The 17,222-nt window shown below is 37.2% G+C and overlaps 1 protein-coding gene across 3 annotated transcripts in view; it reads left to right on the forward strand.

The window, feature by feature from the left end:
• LOC126188248 (uncharacterized) overlaps positions 1–17,222 on the forward strand; it is a 455,739-nt gene that overhangs the window by 349,929 nt on the left and 88,588 nt on the right. For all 3 annotated transcript variants that reach the window (XM_049929807.1, XM_049929809.1, XM_049929808.1), the window contains 2 exons: positions 6,563–6,703; positions 10,644–10,832. In XM_049929807.1, coding sequence (XP_049785764.1) covers positions 6,563–6,703; positions 10,644–10,832 — 330 coding nt within the window. The remainder of the gene's footprint in view (positions 1–6,562; positions 6,704–10,643; positions 10,833–17,222) is intronic.

Here is a 17,222-nt window from a genome sequence, read left to right on the forward strand (position 1 = left end):
CACCCAAAGCATGACTGCAATGTGCAAGTGACCCCTCTTTGGCCAGTCCAAATTACACATGTGTCATCACTTTCTGCACATTTCCTGCATTTTTCTTCTTCATATCTGCACATAAATTCCACAAGCCCAGGCACAGTGGATGCTCTTTACACTACTACTAATTTAAGCCATGTTTTTCACATGCATATCTTTCATCAATCAGTAAAAGGAAAGTGAGACATTTCTATGCTTTATAGTGACATGTACCACTGCAATGTCAGGCTGGAATAGTAATGTTTAGCAGGAGATAAATGTTTCGTTGTTTCTCAGAAATGTCAAAAGCAATGAAGGTAACAAAATGTGTGACTTGATGAGAGCTTTTGTAATATATTTTATTCATCAGTCTATTGCTGTCCGCCCCTGGTAGCTGAGTGGTCAGCTCAAGAGAATGTCAAACCTAAGGGCCCGGCTTCAATTCCCGTCTGGGTCAGAGATTTTCACTGCTCAGGGACTGGATGTTGTGTTGTTGTAATCATCATCATTTCAAGCCCATTGATGCACACATCGCCGAAGTGGCATCAAATCGAAAGACTTGCACCAAGCGAACAGTCTACCCGACAGGAGGCTCTAGTCACATGACGTTTACATTTCTTTTTAATCTATTGCTGACTTATTCAACATTACCATAAGTTTTTCTGATCAGTGGGATCAGTGGAATGTGACCTGAATATTAGTGTGTATCAGTATGGGTAAAATATATATGATAAGTGACCCCTCTGTGGACAAAATTATTCAATAATAATGACAAGAATTATAAGTGCTACATTTGTGCTGCATAAGAAACTTAATAAACATATTTTGCTAAAAAATACATTTGAGTAATGTCTATGTTGTATATTTTGTAGTGTAGCATAAGGGATTTAAGGATACAAGTGAATTAAATGTTAGCTTATGATTCATTAATATATAGTTTTCTGGAATGTGGAAATACATAAAAATATGGTTCTTTTGATCTGTATAGTTCTTATTCTTTGTAGGAGTCCATACAACATTTCCTTTTTTCTTAATGTAGTAGTAGTAGTAGAAGTAGTGCATAAATGAACATATACTTCCCACAGGCAGTTGATTGACTTCACTCCAGTTCATCATTGTACATACAGTTCTCGTTTCAGACACAACTAGCCAATGTCCTGTATTTTCCTGGCAAACAACTTGACTTTGAATATTGCAGAAAAAGTCTACAGTTGATTTCTTTTGAAAACTACTAGTTTGGAAACAGTTCTACTGTACAACTGCACAGATAAAGGCTAAAATCTTATTATCTTCAGAACTGCCTGATGCTGTACAGTTATTTGTTGACACATAATCATCATCATCAGTAGCACTAGAGGAAGTACTCAGGCAATGTCATCTTTGTCTTTGTCTACCAAATGAGTGAATACTCTTCTTTCAATAAAATGCTGTAATATTGATTTTCTGTAAAATCAGCAGTTTTTTTTGCAAATGACTAAGCCAACAATTTTTTAAAGTTTTAAGAAAATATGCTATAACATTTTGGAAATAATGTCTACCATAATAATTTGTTATACAACCATATGAAAAGGATAGATAGCTACTCACCACATAAACAAGGCATTGAGTTGCAGGAAGGCACAATGAAAAAGACTGCTAAACATTTAAGCTTTCAGAGAAGAAACTTCTTGTTTAGAAATAAAAACACAAACATGTTCACACAAGAACAACTCACATACACATGCAAGGGACCCAGTGCCTGGAGGCAGTGGTCATGTATAGGTGATTTGCGATTGTGTGACTGTATGTGTGTTTTCTGTTTCCAAAGAAGGACTTTTTTGTCCAAAATCTTGAATGTTTAGCAGTCTTTTCATTGTCTATCTGTGACTCAATGCCTTCTCTACATACTGAGTAACAATCTATCCTTTTTATATTGTTGTTATGCAGTCCTAGACATATCATTGTTTAATTAGATAAACAAATATACATATTGCTGTTATTCTGTCGTGGACATATCGTTGTTTAATTTGTTATACATATATACTTCATTGACACACAGTCAACATGGATTTAGAAAACACCATTCTTGTGAAAAACAACTATCTCTTTACATACAGTAAGTGTTGAGTGCTATTGACAAGGGATTTCAAATTGATTCTGTATTTCTAGGTTTCCAGAAGGCTTTTGACATTGTACCACACATGTGGCTTGTAGTGAAATTGTGTGCTAATGGAATATTGTCTCAGTTATGTGACTGGATTCATGATTTCCTGTCAGAGAGGTGACAGCTTGTGGTAATTGACGGAAAGTCATCAAGTAAAACAGAACTGATTTCTGGCGTTCCCAAAGGTAGTGTTATAGGCCCTTTGCTTATCTATATAAATGATTTAGGAGACAATCTGAGCAGCCATCTTAGGTTGTATGCAGGTGATGCTGTCGTTTATCGACTAGTAAAGTCATCATAAGATCAAAACAAATTTCAAAATGATTTAGAAAAGATATCTGTATGGTGCAAAAATTGGCAGTTGACCCTAAATAACGAAACGTGTGAGGTCATCCACATGAGTGGCAAATCCTTATTAAACTTCATTTACATGATAAATCAGTCAATGCTAAAGAATGTAAGTTCAACTAAATACCTAGGAACAACAATTACAAACATTACAGTTGGAAAGAACACATAGAAAAACATTGTGGACAAGGCAAATCAAAGCTACATTTTAGTGGCAAAACATTTAGAAAATGTAACAGATCTACTAAAGAGACTGCCTACGTTATGATTGTCTGTCCTATTTTAGAATACTGCTGCATGGTGTGGGATCCTTACCAGATAGGATTGATGGAGTACATCAAGAAAGTTCAAAGAAGGCAGCACATTTTGGATTATCACAAAATAGGGTAGAGAGTGTCACTGAAGTGATACAGGATTTGGGATGAACAACATTTTAAAAAGTGTGTTTTCGTTGCTTTGGTATCTTCTCGTGAAATTTCAATCACCAACTTTCTCCTCCGAATATGAAAATATTTTATTAATGCCAACCTACATAGGAAGAAACAATCACCATAATAAAATAAAAGAAATCAGAGCTCGCACAGACAGATGTAGGTGTTCATTGTTTGTGTGCTCTTTTCAAGAGTTGAACAATGGAGAATTATTGTGAAGGTGGCTCGATGAACTCTCTGCCAGGCACTTAAATGTGATTTGCAGAGTAACCATGTAGATGCAGATGTAGATACCAGACAATAATGTTTAAAAGTTCAAAATTTACATTTTTTAAGATGTGTAATAGTAAATATCTACAGATGCCACAAATGTTCCTGTGCTATACAGAACTTCCAAGATTCAACTTCTCAAGTGGTTCAGTAAAGTGTCACATAGTGACGTCACTTCATGGAATTGTAATTTGAAGTGTTACAAATCTGTGAAGTATGACAATTGTGAGAAAATGCTTCTCACTATACAGCTACAAAAATGTACTGAAGTGTTACAACTTCGTTGATCTTGTCCATAGAGGGTTAAAGAACTGCAGACTTTGAAGACTCATAATACAGCAGGAGATGTAATCTCTAACTTCCTCCTCCTTATTATATGCTTGATGCCATGTTTCTTGTTGAAGCTACTTATTTTCACACAGACTTTCTCTCTGCACTGATATGACATTCAAACTACAAAATTTTATTTTCCTTTTTCTGATTTCTTTTACTGTGTGTTTTTGTCTCTCCAGATCAGCAGTCAGTGTGTCTGACTGCCATGGGAGGGTTCAATACCTGATACCAGTGGTTGCAGTAATAATGAAGTTTGGCAGATAGAATATTCATCTAAAAAACTTGTATATTAATGCTGCACTTCTGATGCTTAATTTTATTTTATGTTGGCTGTATGCCAGGTGCTTCACCATCTTCCACACACCAATTTTCCATGCAGGGTGTGTGATGGAAGAAGAGGAGGCGAATCACGTCATATACCGGGTGATCAAAAAATCAGTATAAATTTGAAAAATTGAATATATCACGGAATAATGTAGATAGAGAGGTACAAATTGCCACACATGCTTGGAATGACATGGGGTTTTATTAGAACCAAAAAAATGCAAAAGTTCAAAAAATGTCCGACAGATGGCACTTGATCTGATCAGAATAGCAGTAATTAGCATAACAAAGTAAGACAAAGCAAAGATGATGTTCTTTACAGGAAATGCTCAATATGTCCATCATCATTCCTGAACAATAGCTGTAGTCGAGGAATAATGTTGTGAACTGCACTGTAAAGCATGTCCAAAGTTATGGTGAGGCATTGGCATTGTATGTTGTCTTTCAGCATCCCTAGAGATGTCTGTCGATCACGATACACTTGCAGCTTCGGGTAAGCCCAAAGCCAATAATCACACGGACTGAGGTCTGGGGACCTGGGAGGCCAAGCATGACGAAAGTGGCGGCTGAGCATGCGATCATCACTGAACAACGCGCGCAAGAGATCTTACACGCATCTAGCAGTTTGGGATGGAGTGCCATCCTGCATAAACATTGTACATTCCAGAAGGTGTTTATCAGCCAGGCTGGGGATGATGCGATTCTGTAACATATCGGCGTACCTCTCACCCGTCACAGTAGCAGTTTTGCTGTCCAGCACCATCTATCGGACATTTTGTGAACTTTGTCTTTTTTTTCCCCCCTAATAAAACCCCATGTCATTCCAAGAATGTGTGTCAATTTTTACCTTTCTATCTACATTATTCCGTTGTTTATTAAGTTTTCAAATTTATATTGACTTTTTGATCACCCGGTATATTAGGTATGACTGCAGACTGCAAATTAACTGTTATCTTTTCTAACAGAACCATCCTAATACCTCAAAGTGGTTTAGGGATGCTAAGGAAAACTTAAAACTAGGCATCTCTTGCATATCCAATCTATTGCCAGAAATCAAACTCAAGACATAATATTCCAGACTTTGATACCTACAAGAACTGAGTATGCAAATAATATATCCATGACTAAACAACAAATGTTTAGCAAAATAGTATAATTTTTGATATCTCTCCATTGACTGCTGTTTTGTCTCTGTGGGAAACCCATATCTCATTCCTGATCACTGTTCTGGTCACTCTGCCTTCTCCTGCTTTCCTTCTGCAACATAACAAAACAGTCTAGAAAGTGGTTATGGCTTTTGAATTTAGCAGCCACTTTCTGAAAATGGTGCTAGTAGGTGAAGGATACATCTAAGATCATATCCAGGTACATGGGAGTAGGTTTACAGTATAAAGTGTGACTCCTGAACCTGACCATAGGCTGTAGCTTGCCTTTCCATTACTGAAGTGGAACAAAGTTATTTCTATCTGGACTAGGTTGCAGATGATATTTCATGAAGTAGTCATCCATCTACTGAAGCACTTTAAACAGTGTCACCTCACTGAAATATTGTATTGTATGCTGAGGGTGATGTCGTCAACATAGATGAGTTTGTGAGATGCAATTTCTGGAAGGTAATGAATATGCAAGGAGAAGATAACTGGAGATGTTAATGAACTATGTGGAAAACCATTGTTAAGTTTGTGGAATTTTCAGTGGCATTTTTGTATGAATTTGGAAAGAATCTGTTATTGGGTATATTTTTTATCTGAGTGAATATTATGTGACATGGTATGGTGTCAATGAGTTTGAGAACACTTCCTCCTACCCTTCCCCAGGCCCTCTTCAAATAGTGCAATAAGCAGCCCCAAGGTATCAAGAAATATGGAGACATTTTTTGTTTTCCTCCCAAATCAAATTTTTGAAAAGACAGTCAAGGCAAGTTTCTGATTACAGCAGTCTCTATTTTACCTGAAGCCAGCTTGCTCACCTGGTCTAAGAAGTTCAATTTCAAGAGCTATTATGATTGGAATCAGTTTTACAGTTGCTTGTAAATTACACCTGACAGAGTTAAGGATCTGAAGCTGTAAATAATTTTGGATCGTCACATGGTTTTGAGATAGCAATAATTTTATATATCTTAAAAAAGAGCCAACAAAACTGGTTGTAAAACATTTTTGAAGGAAGAAGAAAGTCAACATTTTGTTGATGGGTCACAGTTCCTTAAGAGTTCATGGTTTATGGTTTACGCAGTCAAGTGATGTAACTTGCCATTTCAAAGTATGAGCAAGGCTCATTTAAAACCTCTTATTGATGAAATGGTCTTATGTATTGTTCATTAGCTGGCTGTCTGATTTTCTCTATCTTAGTTTTGATTTAATTTGCTTAGTGAAAGTCTTATTATCTGAAGCCCATGGTGTACATACGCTGTGACTGTTTCGTGCACCCCACACTAAAAGAAAATTAAGGTTACTTTCCAAAATGCTCACTTACTTCTCACTGACAGGTTAAAAAACATAAAGAAAGTCAGCTTCATTTCTAAATCTACTTGATGGCATAAAATTTATAAAGGTGCACTTTGTAATACTCAGTTGTATAAAGTTAAGAAAACATGTATTTTTCTATTATTCGGATTTCACAACAACATTACAACATTTTTGAAGTTTAAATGAAGTGTAATCTGCAATATATTATAATTTTTGTGCTTCTTTTACATTTTCAGGTGACATAGATGATGATGAAGAAGTACTGGACTGGCTAACTAATCCTGAAAATATGGAACTGACTGATCACATTGAAAGGGTTAACAGAAAGATGTTTCAGAAAATAAGGCAAACGTCTGACTATGTGGCAGTATTCTTTTGTGAGTAAGATCTCTCATTTCAGATGTTAGTGAAATTGTGGGACATTTCCATTCATTCTGCTATTTTGAAAATTTACTTACCAAAACTCAGTATTTCAAGTTCCACAGTCTTAATTTGTTTGGGTAACAATGAATAAATTAACAATATAGTTCAGAGGATCACATTTTAAAGTACCGTGTGTTTTGAAATTAATGCTGGCTTTAGTTGTAGCAGTACTGTCCAATTGTTCTGCTTAGTGTAAATCATTAGAAATTTGACTGTTACAGTATATCCTGTAACAGTTAAATCTCCATTGATTTGAAGTGAAGCACAGTATATGGATAGTATCATTACAACTGCAGCCAGTATTAATTTCAAAACATGTAGTACTTTAAAATGTGCCATTTGGAATCATGTTTGTTAATTTATTCATTGTTTTAATTCAAAATTAAAACAATTTGGAATATTGTTAAAAGGGAAACCATGGCAAGCAATTTGATAAAATTGAAATTCAATCCACCTCTCCTATTGAAATTAGGAAAGTAATAAATTCACTCAAAAGTAAAAGCTCACATGGAATTGATGGCATTTCTAACAGAGTACTAAAAGCTTGTTCCCAACAGAGAAGTACGATTCTCAGCCACATATGTAGCAGCTCACTGAAACAGGGCATTTTTCCAGATAGACTGAAATACGCTATTGTTGAATCATTGCATAAAAAAAGGGAATACGTCTGATGCTAACAACTACTACTCCGTCTCACTTCAGACAGCTTTATCCAAAATTCTTGAACAAATAATGTGTTCAAGAGTAGCATCACATATTTGCCACGGATCAAATATTAAATGCATTGAATAACCAAACATCACCCATGGGGATATTTTGTGTTCTCTCAAAGGCTTTTGCTTGTGTAAATCATGACATTCTTCTAGATAAACTTAAGTATTTGGTATGAATGGGACAGTGCACAGATGGTTTAATTCATATGTAACTGGAAGAATGCAGAATGTTGAAATTAACAGTACAGATAGTCTGCAAAAATCAGCAGAGTCCTCGAACTGGGGAGGTATCGGGTATGGTGTCCTACAGGATTCAGTCTTGGGTCCCCTATTGTTCTTAATATATATTAATGACTTGCCACTCTATATACATGCAGTTGCAAAGCTATTTCTAGTTGCTGGTGATACAAGTATAGTAATCACACCCAACAAACAAGAATCAGCTGTGATAATTGAAAATAATGTCTTTCAGAGAATTATTAGTGGTTCTTTGCAAATGGACTCTCACTAAATTTTGAGAAAACACAGACTATATAATTCTGTACAGTAAATGGCATAACACTATTCATAAATATAGACTATGAACAGAAGTCTGTTGCTAAGGCAGAATATTCGAAATTTCTGGGTGTGTGCATTGATGAGAAATTGAATTGTAAGAAACATATTGATGATCTGTTGAAACGGTTAGTTTCAGCTTCTTATGCTTTTAGGATTTTTGCAAATTTTGGTGATAAACATATCAGTAAATTAACCCACTGTGCCTATTTTCATCCACTGCTTTCATATGGCATCATATTTTGGGGTAATTCATCATTAAGAGAAAAAGTATTCATTGCTCAAAAGCGTGTAATCAGAATAATAGCTGTAGCCCACCCAAGAAGACCTTGCAGACATTTATTTAAGGAGCTTGGGATATTCACAGTACCTTCACAATACATATATTCACTTGTGAAGTTTGTTATTAATAACCCATCCCAGTTCAAAAATAACAGTGAAGTGCATAGCTACAACACTAGAAGAAAGGACGATCTTCACTATTCTGGGTTAAATATGACTTTTTCTGCCACAAAAATCTTTGGTCTTTTGCCAAATAGCATTAAAAGTCTGAAAGATAGCCAACCAACATTTAAAAACAAATTAAAGGAACTTCTGATTGATGACTCCTTCTACTCAATAGACGAATTTTTAGATATGCAACAGTAACTGTAAAAAAAAAAAAAAAAAAAAAAAAAAAAATTAATTATTTTGTGTAAAGAAAACTTATGTTAAAGTGACACATTCCACATCATTACAAAATGTCCTACTCATGATCTATGGAACAAGTATCAATGTATGTCTGTATTGTTACATGAACCAACAGCTGTCTCCATTAGCTGGGAAGTCTGGAAGTCCCAGTATTTCGATATTCTGCTGGAAAAAACAACTCAACATGACAAATTTCACAGACACGTTCATTGTCTGCGTCTGATGGATGACAGTCATGTTAGACAATGGACTATGTTGGTGAACAAAAGATAAATTAGTACTGATGACCAATAGTTGTGAGACTGAATGCTGAATTAGTGGAGGAATTGAGTTCAAAGAGTCCTCAGAAATAACTGTTAACTCTTTCAGATTTAGCTACCAGTATCCAGATTCCTTACATTCCTTATAAATAACTTATGGCACTATTTAATGAAGTTAGTGTAATATGTGCCATATAACTTCTGAGATTGTACAGCAGCAGGCCTATGTACTGGTGGAAGTATTAAACACTCCCTCAAATAGTTTTCCAACATTTTGAAAATTAAAAAGATGTGTATCCAAACAGGATATTTTTAGAGATACATAAGATTGGATTTTTACAAAAAAAATTTCAACAACAGTCTTGGTACAGAGAACTTACAGTACGTAGTGAATTTTCTGCAGTGTAATAAATAGCTGGTGCCAAAAATGAGATGTGCAGTTCAGAAGACAAACATTTTCATATCAAACTTTTCAGTTGTGCATCTTCTGCATTGTGGGTACCACAGCTATAAATTTATGTAATGAATGGAGTTGTCATTTATTAAAAATTTTTCTTTGTTTCACAATTAGTGTGTGGACTAAACTTCAATGTGACAACACAAAAACATGACATATGTGCACACAGTATGAGACTACTTGGAATGCCACTGACAGTTTGTATGCCCTGAACTCTTGGGAACAGTGTGCAGTTGTGTGGATTTGGCACATCTAATTTCAGTCATAGGAAAGCAGAATAGCGTAATGAATATATTTGGAAATCATTATGCATGGGCAGATCATTACCAGATTAGAAGCTGATCACAGTCTATGTAGGATCATCTGGAAGTAGAATTAGAGTAATGTCACAGCAGTGGAGAAAATTCTTAGAGTGAGGAAACCTTCCATGTCCATTAATTCCTTCAAAAGTATCTAAAACCCTCCACTTTTCTAAAATATATTTTTACACCTTGGCTAATTTGCTAATATAGAAATAATTATTACAGCATTTTACTATGTTCAGCTCAGCTAATGTGTATATGTAAAACAACAGTTGCCCTGAATGATTAGCGGTATTACAAGCAGAAATGTGTATTGTCTTTATGCTGCAGAAGCATTTTTCATACTCTGCTTTGTCATGCGTAATCTTCCTTCACACAGATTATCGTTTTCATTTTTTCTTCTCTCTCTCTGTCTACAGACATAATTCTACTGTTTCATAATGAGATATTTTATGTGTGTTTGCAAGTTCAGAATACATGAAGGTTTCACTTTTACTTTTCATTCATGTTTTTAGACTGTTGCTGGTTCATTCCTTGTATGTATCAATTTTTTATTTATCATTTTTTATTTTTTGAAATTATGCATGTGTGCTGTACTTGTATGGATGTATTCATTCACCTTTGTTAACAATGTATCATACATTTAGTCTTGGTGCCAATGGCAACAATCATAAACTGAACAGGTAGTATATGGAAACTCTATGAATATCATTTGAATTTGAATTGTGATTACTCCATTTCAAAAACAGGATCATTAAGCTGAGAAATTATCTCAAATTTTCATGTGAAGTTAATTGTGTAGATGGTAAAATAGCAGTTATAAAAAAGTAACTGACATCATCAGAGTTCTACATGTTGATTACAATACTGTACCTGTAACATTTTGTGAAATTGTTTTACATCAAAGTTTTTTTCAGACAGTAATGACTGCAAGCAGTGTGACCGAGTTCTGGTAGAAATTGAACATATTGATGATGAGGCAGATGGAGCAGGTATAAATTTTGTGAAGATAGATGACAAGCAGATGGCAAAAGAATATGGTGTGTTTGCACTGCCTGGTGTTGTGTTCTTTAAGATGACTTCAAAGGAACCTGTAATATATGCAGGTAAATTTCTGCCTGAGTGATGATAACTATAATACTTTGTCTGATATATGCTGCACAAAATATTATTTCAGCTCTTATGTAAACAAGCAGAATAATTTTGAACTTAGCTGCTGCCTGGATTAGCAATCAACACTGAGAGAAAAATAAATATTTTCTTGCTTTTTTGAAGATTACAACCACTATTATGTTAGGGACTTTTTTCCAAATATTGCATTATACTCAGGTGACAGAAGTCATGGGATAGTGATACGCACATATACATATAGCGGTAGTATCACATACATAAGGTATAAAAGGGCAGAGCTGTCATTTGTATTCGGGTGATTCATGTGAAAAGGTTTCCAATGCGATTAAGACCACATAAATTATCAGACTTTGAATGTGGAATGGTAGTTGGAGCTAGAAGCATGGGACATTCCATTTCAGAAATCATGAGGAATTTCCCACAGTGTCAAAAGTGTGCCAAGAACACCAAATTTCAGGTATTACCTCCCACCACGGACATGTTCGAAAGAGACACCACTCAGCACCTTGAAGGTTAATATGACCATTCTGTGCAGAGTACTCTTTGCCCAACCTCATACAGGACTGTGAGTGAGCAACAAGCAAAAAGAGGAAAAAAGACTGGGGGGGGGGTGTTACTTTGCTATTGAGCAGCAAATTTGAATTTGGGTTGAGTAGGGAGGCATGCTTGGGTAGTCTATGCAATTGTGTGTAACCACTGTGTGAAGGCAAGAGACCTGTGTTCGAATCTTGTCCTTTGTACAAATTTTCATTTGTCACTAATGAATTATTTCATTGCCCAAATGTGGCAGAAATCACAATCTCTTTTCTGAAGAAATAAACAATTTGCAACAAATTTTGCCAACAGTACAAAGAAGATGTATAATTTTAGTTTATAAGCATATGTAGAGTATAGTTGATTATCATTAATGGTCACTAATCACGGACACTGTCTTTGGAAGTAGCTTTTGGTAGGTACTTCTTTCTGTTAGAATATACCTTGATTTAACCCATGTTGAGTCACAGAAAGGAACAGCAAAATACTGCTAGAAAAATAAGCTTTTGGCCAAAAGGCCTTTGTCTGAATTAGATGACATACACACACCCATTCATGCAAATGCAACTCAAACACTGATTGTTGTGGCCAGACTGCAAGCAACAGCACATAATGGGAGAAGCAATCTGGGTGGGCAGTAAGGAGGAGGTAGGGGTGGGAAGCAGGAGGGATAGCAAGATAGGGGCAGGGGACGGTAAAATGCTGCTTGTGGGAGATTACAGGCACGAGGTGGGGAGAGCATAGGGAAGCTAAATGCAGTCAGGAGGTTAGAAGAAGGATGTTGGGGGGAGGGCAGAGGAAAACAAGAGAGATAAAAAAATTGTGGGTGCATTGGTAGTATAGAAGGGTGTGTAGTGCTGGAGTGGGAATAGATAAGGGGATAGGTGGGCAAAGGTCAATGACTAACTAAGGTTGAGGCCAGGATGGTTACAGGAATGTAGGGTATATTGCAGGGAGAGTTTCCACCTGCTCACTTCAGAACACCTGGTGTTGGTAGGAAAGATCCAGATTACAAAGGCTGTGAAAAAAATCATTGAAAATGAAGAATGTTGTGTTAGCAACTGGGTGGTCCAGCTGTTCCTTGGCCACAGGTTGTTGGTGTACATTCTTGTGAACAGACAGTTTATTGGTCTTAATGCCTACATAGAACACAACACTGTGGTTGAAGCTTGATTTGTAGATCATGTGACTGGTTTCACAGGTAGCCAGAGGTAGTTGAAACCCTGGTAGAGATTGTGATTCAGTTTCTCCAGTCCTGAGCAGTACTGAGTCATGAGGGAAATGCTCCTTTGTGGCTGGATGGTGAGACTTTTGGAGGTGGTAGGTGACTGGAGAGAGAAGGCACATGACATCTGTTTCTATACAAGATTGGGAGGGTAATTATCATCTGTGAAGTACTTCGTGAGACCCCTGGTATATTTTGGGAGGGACTGTTCATCTCTACAAATGCGATGGTCATGCATGGCTAGGCTCCTTTGTGGCCAGATGATGGGACCTTGGGAGGTATGGGTGGCTGGAGAGAAAAGGCACATGAGCTCTATACAGGATTGAGAGAGTAATTACAGTGTGTGAAGTCCTCAGTGAGACCACGGTATATTTCAAGAGAGACTGCTTATCACTACATATGTAACAGCCATGCATGGCTAGGACTTCTTGGTATGGAACGAGTGGCAGCTGTCAAAGTGGAAATATTGCTGTGGTTGGTATGTTTGATATGGTCAGATGTACTTATGTAGCCATCTTTGAGGTGGCAGTCAACATTGAGGAAGGTGGCTTGTTGAGTTGATGAGTACCAGGTGAAGTGATTGGGGAAGAAAGTGTTAAGGTTCTGGAGAAATGTGGGTAGGATGTCTTCACCCTCAATTCAGATCACAGTGATGTCATCAATGAATATGAACGAGGTGAGGAGTTAGGGATTCTCTGTGATTAGAAAGGATTCTTCTAGGCAGCCCATGAATAGGTTGATATAGGATGGAGCCATCCAATTGCCCATTACTGTACCCCATTTGTTTGTAGGTGATGACTTCAAAGGAGAAGTAATTGTGGGTGAGGATATAGTTGGTCACGGTGACTAGGAAGGAAGTTGTTGGTTTGGCATCCATCGAGTGTTGGGAAAGGTAGTGTTCAATAGTGGTAAGGCCATGGGCATTAGGAATGTTAGTGTAAAGGGAGGTGGCATCAATAGTGATGAGCAGGGCACCATATGATAAAGGAATAGGAAGTGTGGAGAGTCGTTGGAGGAAATGGTTGATATCTTTCATAAAGGCATTGGTCAGCAGGAGCAGAGATTGTCTCAGTGGTGGCACAGTAACAGCACAGGCACATTGAAAGTTGTAATTACTAAGCTACTGGACAAAGTCCTTTGTCATGTGCATGTTTCTACGCCTGATGAAGAACTTTGTCCAATAGCTTAAAAATATCGAAGAGTCTACTTCCAATATACCTGTCTGCTGACCTACGTCTCCTGCATATGGTGAGCAGTAATATTCATGTTGCTATAATAGCAAGAGGGATTTGTAATTACAATATTCAGATATTCAAATAATTTGTCGGAGAGGTAGTTAATATTGTGCATTTTTAACCAGATGTGTATTGGCACCTTGAAAATCACTTTTGCTCCAATAGGCAGAACTCTGCTCTAAGACAAAGACAGTGATACAAAGTTTGTGTCAGAATTATTTTTATGTCATGTATTTTAGTTGCATATATTACAGTCAGCACGTCCTAATAGTACCAACAATGTATACCTCGTATATCTGATCAGAGATTTCCTTGTAAAACATGTAAGTTAACTTCTTCTTGGGAGTTCTGCTGGATATAGTTGCAGCAAGTCTCATTGCCAAACATTCATATAGTGTCAGTGATTATATCCAGCTGAGTACCTTAGAGTTTATTGAAACTGGCAGTAAGCCTTACTGCTGGAAATACATGCAACACCAGTCTCTATACATGGCTGAACACCCAAGAATTTCAATTTCAGTTAAATGTATAGCAGAACATCCGAGAATTTAAATAAAATGTATAACTCAGTAGCAGGAGGTATCTCCAGTTTTGTCAGGCAACTAGAGAGGGCCATAATAAAGTTGTGTAGAATGAACTGGAATTGTTGTTGGTAGATATTATGTTGGATAATACTGATACAATAAACTTGGGCTTGATATGTACCTTTCAGTTGTTTCCATATTCAAGTTCTGAGTGGGGACTGAAGGGCATATGGCAATGACAGCTGACAACTTGTTTTAAGACACTGCTATCTTCACCTCATTTAGATATGGAAGCAAAAATAAATGTTTTGTCTGAGATTAGCAATCATATATTAACAGCAATGTGCCTTAATAATTTATATTTGTATTTAAAATAAAAATATCTTAAATTTTGGAGTTCAACATGGCCCTATGCATATTCACTCCTCAAAAACTTTAAAGCTTGCTAATCATACTAGCTAATGAATCAGACATCAATCTCAACAGTGCAAGACATAGCTCAAATGGTAGTTGAGAGAGCCTACAGCTGGTTCACAATGAAAGTTTAAATCTTAACCTCATTAAAAGCTGTCTCTATAATCCTCTGATTGTCATCATTGACTATTCATGCAGAAGTCCCAGATTTGATTCCCAGTTATCAAACTGGCTTTTTCTGGCCAGAGAATGTCTGAAATGGAATGTACTCAGTCGCATGATACCAAGTGAGATGTTGCTTGCTCCGATGAATGGCATCAAAATTACAAGCCACCAAAACAGCCTTGGATACAATGTGAAGCTTAAAAGAAATAACTGTCATTTGCTGAAGGAGGAATAGACTTTAAAGCTCATGCACTAATAAGACACAGTGTTTAAAATTTCTAGAAGTCCACCAGGATAGACAGCTAGAATTGAGTCAAGATTCCGGTAAAATAATAAAAAAAAAAAGGGGGATCTGAGAATATTTTGCACTTAGATGTCTTTTGTATCGAGTACAGCCTGACACACTTTTATCCATTAAATAATGCCTCAACAGTCTAAGTGGTGCTAGATGATGATAAATAAGTAAAACTGATGACACTGTTGCAGCTGTCCCTTATGCTGACCCATGACCAATAGGATGGACCATGTGAGATGAGTATTGCAATGATCTGATTTCATGGATACAAAATCCTTCCCCTTTAACCAGCTCATATTAGGCACAGAAGAGGCCATGAGGTTACTGTTGAGATCTCCACATGTGGCCCACTGATGATGAGTGACATGTCCTCTGCTGCTTACTGAGCAAGCTTGGTGAGGCAGTTGAAAACAGTTTTGGTATATCCAGGAATGGTGATAGAGTTTCTCCCTCCATTTGTTCCCAAACATTGTCCAGTGGATGCTCTCTGTGCTGAGTCAGTGATTATTACGAGTGTTCTTCACACTTCTCGAAATTGTACACTGGAAATATTGTTATGTACAGTGCTGGTGATGCACAGAAGTTGGCTCCTACTGTGACAACATAGCCTCAATGGGCTATTGTGGTCGCTGCTGCTCTTGGTGATAAGTGATGTAGCCATCTGCAATTTTTAAAGGTGACCAGCTTCTACACTAAATTCCCTACACATTTACACATGTGTCCATAGCTGCTATAAATTCATGAGTGAGGACATTTTCCTGCATGAGACTGTATTTGAAGTAATCACTTTATTTCATTATTAGTGATTTGCTAATTTTGTCCCATTGTGAATGTTCAAAATTCCTGGTAGTTATAACTTGATATGTAAGCAACTGAGATGTGAATTGTTTTTATATTCTCCTATATGTTTGAGAAATAGCACAAAACACTTGAAGACAGACACTGTATTCAGTTGCTGAGTGTGCCTTGCAGAGTTTGCCTTGAAGCATTTTGTACCTTCTCTCAAAAATGTCTATAGTCAGTGGAGGAACAAAAACAGTGACCACTGGAACCCATGTAAGTAAGGAAGTGCATCTAATTCACTTTCTGAGTCTTCATATAGCATGTCCATCAGTACCTTCTGATATACACTGCCTGATGAAAAGAGTGGAACACCATCACAGGTTAAGACACATGTGATGTTATTTCAGTATTTACATGTTGCCAGGATTATTTTGGTTGTGCTGCAGAAGTTTCATTCAGAAGCCTTTACACATCAGTTGCTATGGCCTTTGAACACTACCTTTCCTGCCATCCTTCAGACTCCAAACCCACAACATCATTCCTTATACACCTTACCAACTTTATCCTAACATACAGCTTCTTCTCTTTCAAAGGAAAAGTATACAGACAAATCTGTGGCACAACCATGGGTACCACATGGTACTCTCCTATGCCATCCTGTTTATGGGCCATCCAGAGATAACTTTCCTAGCCTCTCAAAACCCTAAACCTCAGATGTGGTTCAGATTGATTAATGATATCTTCATGATCTTGACTCAGGGTCAAGGCACCATATTCTCATTCCTTCACAACCTCAACACTTTTTCTCCCATCTGTGTCACCTGTTCCTCCTTAACCATATGTACCACTTTCCTGGATGTTGACTTCCTCCTTTCTGATAGCTTTATCTACACCCCCGTAGACATTAAACCCACCAACCCCCAATAGTACCTGCATTTAGTCTGTTACTATCCCTTCCACACCAAAAAAAATCCCTCCCATAGAGCCTTGCCACCTGGGGTGGTGCATATGCAGTGATAACATCACCTTAACCAATATGCTGAAGGTTTCACCAAGGCCTTCACAGGCAGGCACCATCCACCAGACTAGTTCATAAACATATCTCCCATGCCATTTCCCCACACATCCCAGTCTTCCCGCCACCCCCAAGAACCAACTACAAAGGAGTGACCCATGCATCACCCAATACT

The sequence above is a fragment of the Schistocerca cancellata genome, chromosome 5 (genome assembly GCF_023864275.1).
Source record: "Schistocerca cancellata isolate TAMUIC-IGC-003103 chromosome 5, iqSchCanc2.1, whole genome shotgun sequence".
NCBI classification, from domain to species: domain Eukaryota; kingdom Metazoa; phylum Arthropoda; class Insecta; order Orthoptera; family Acrididae; genus Schistocerca; species Schistocerca cancellata.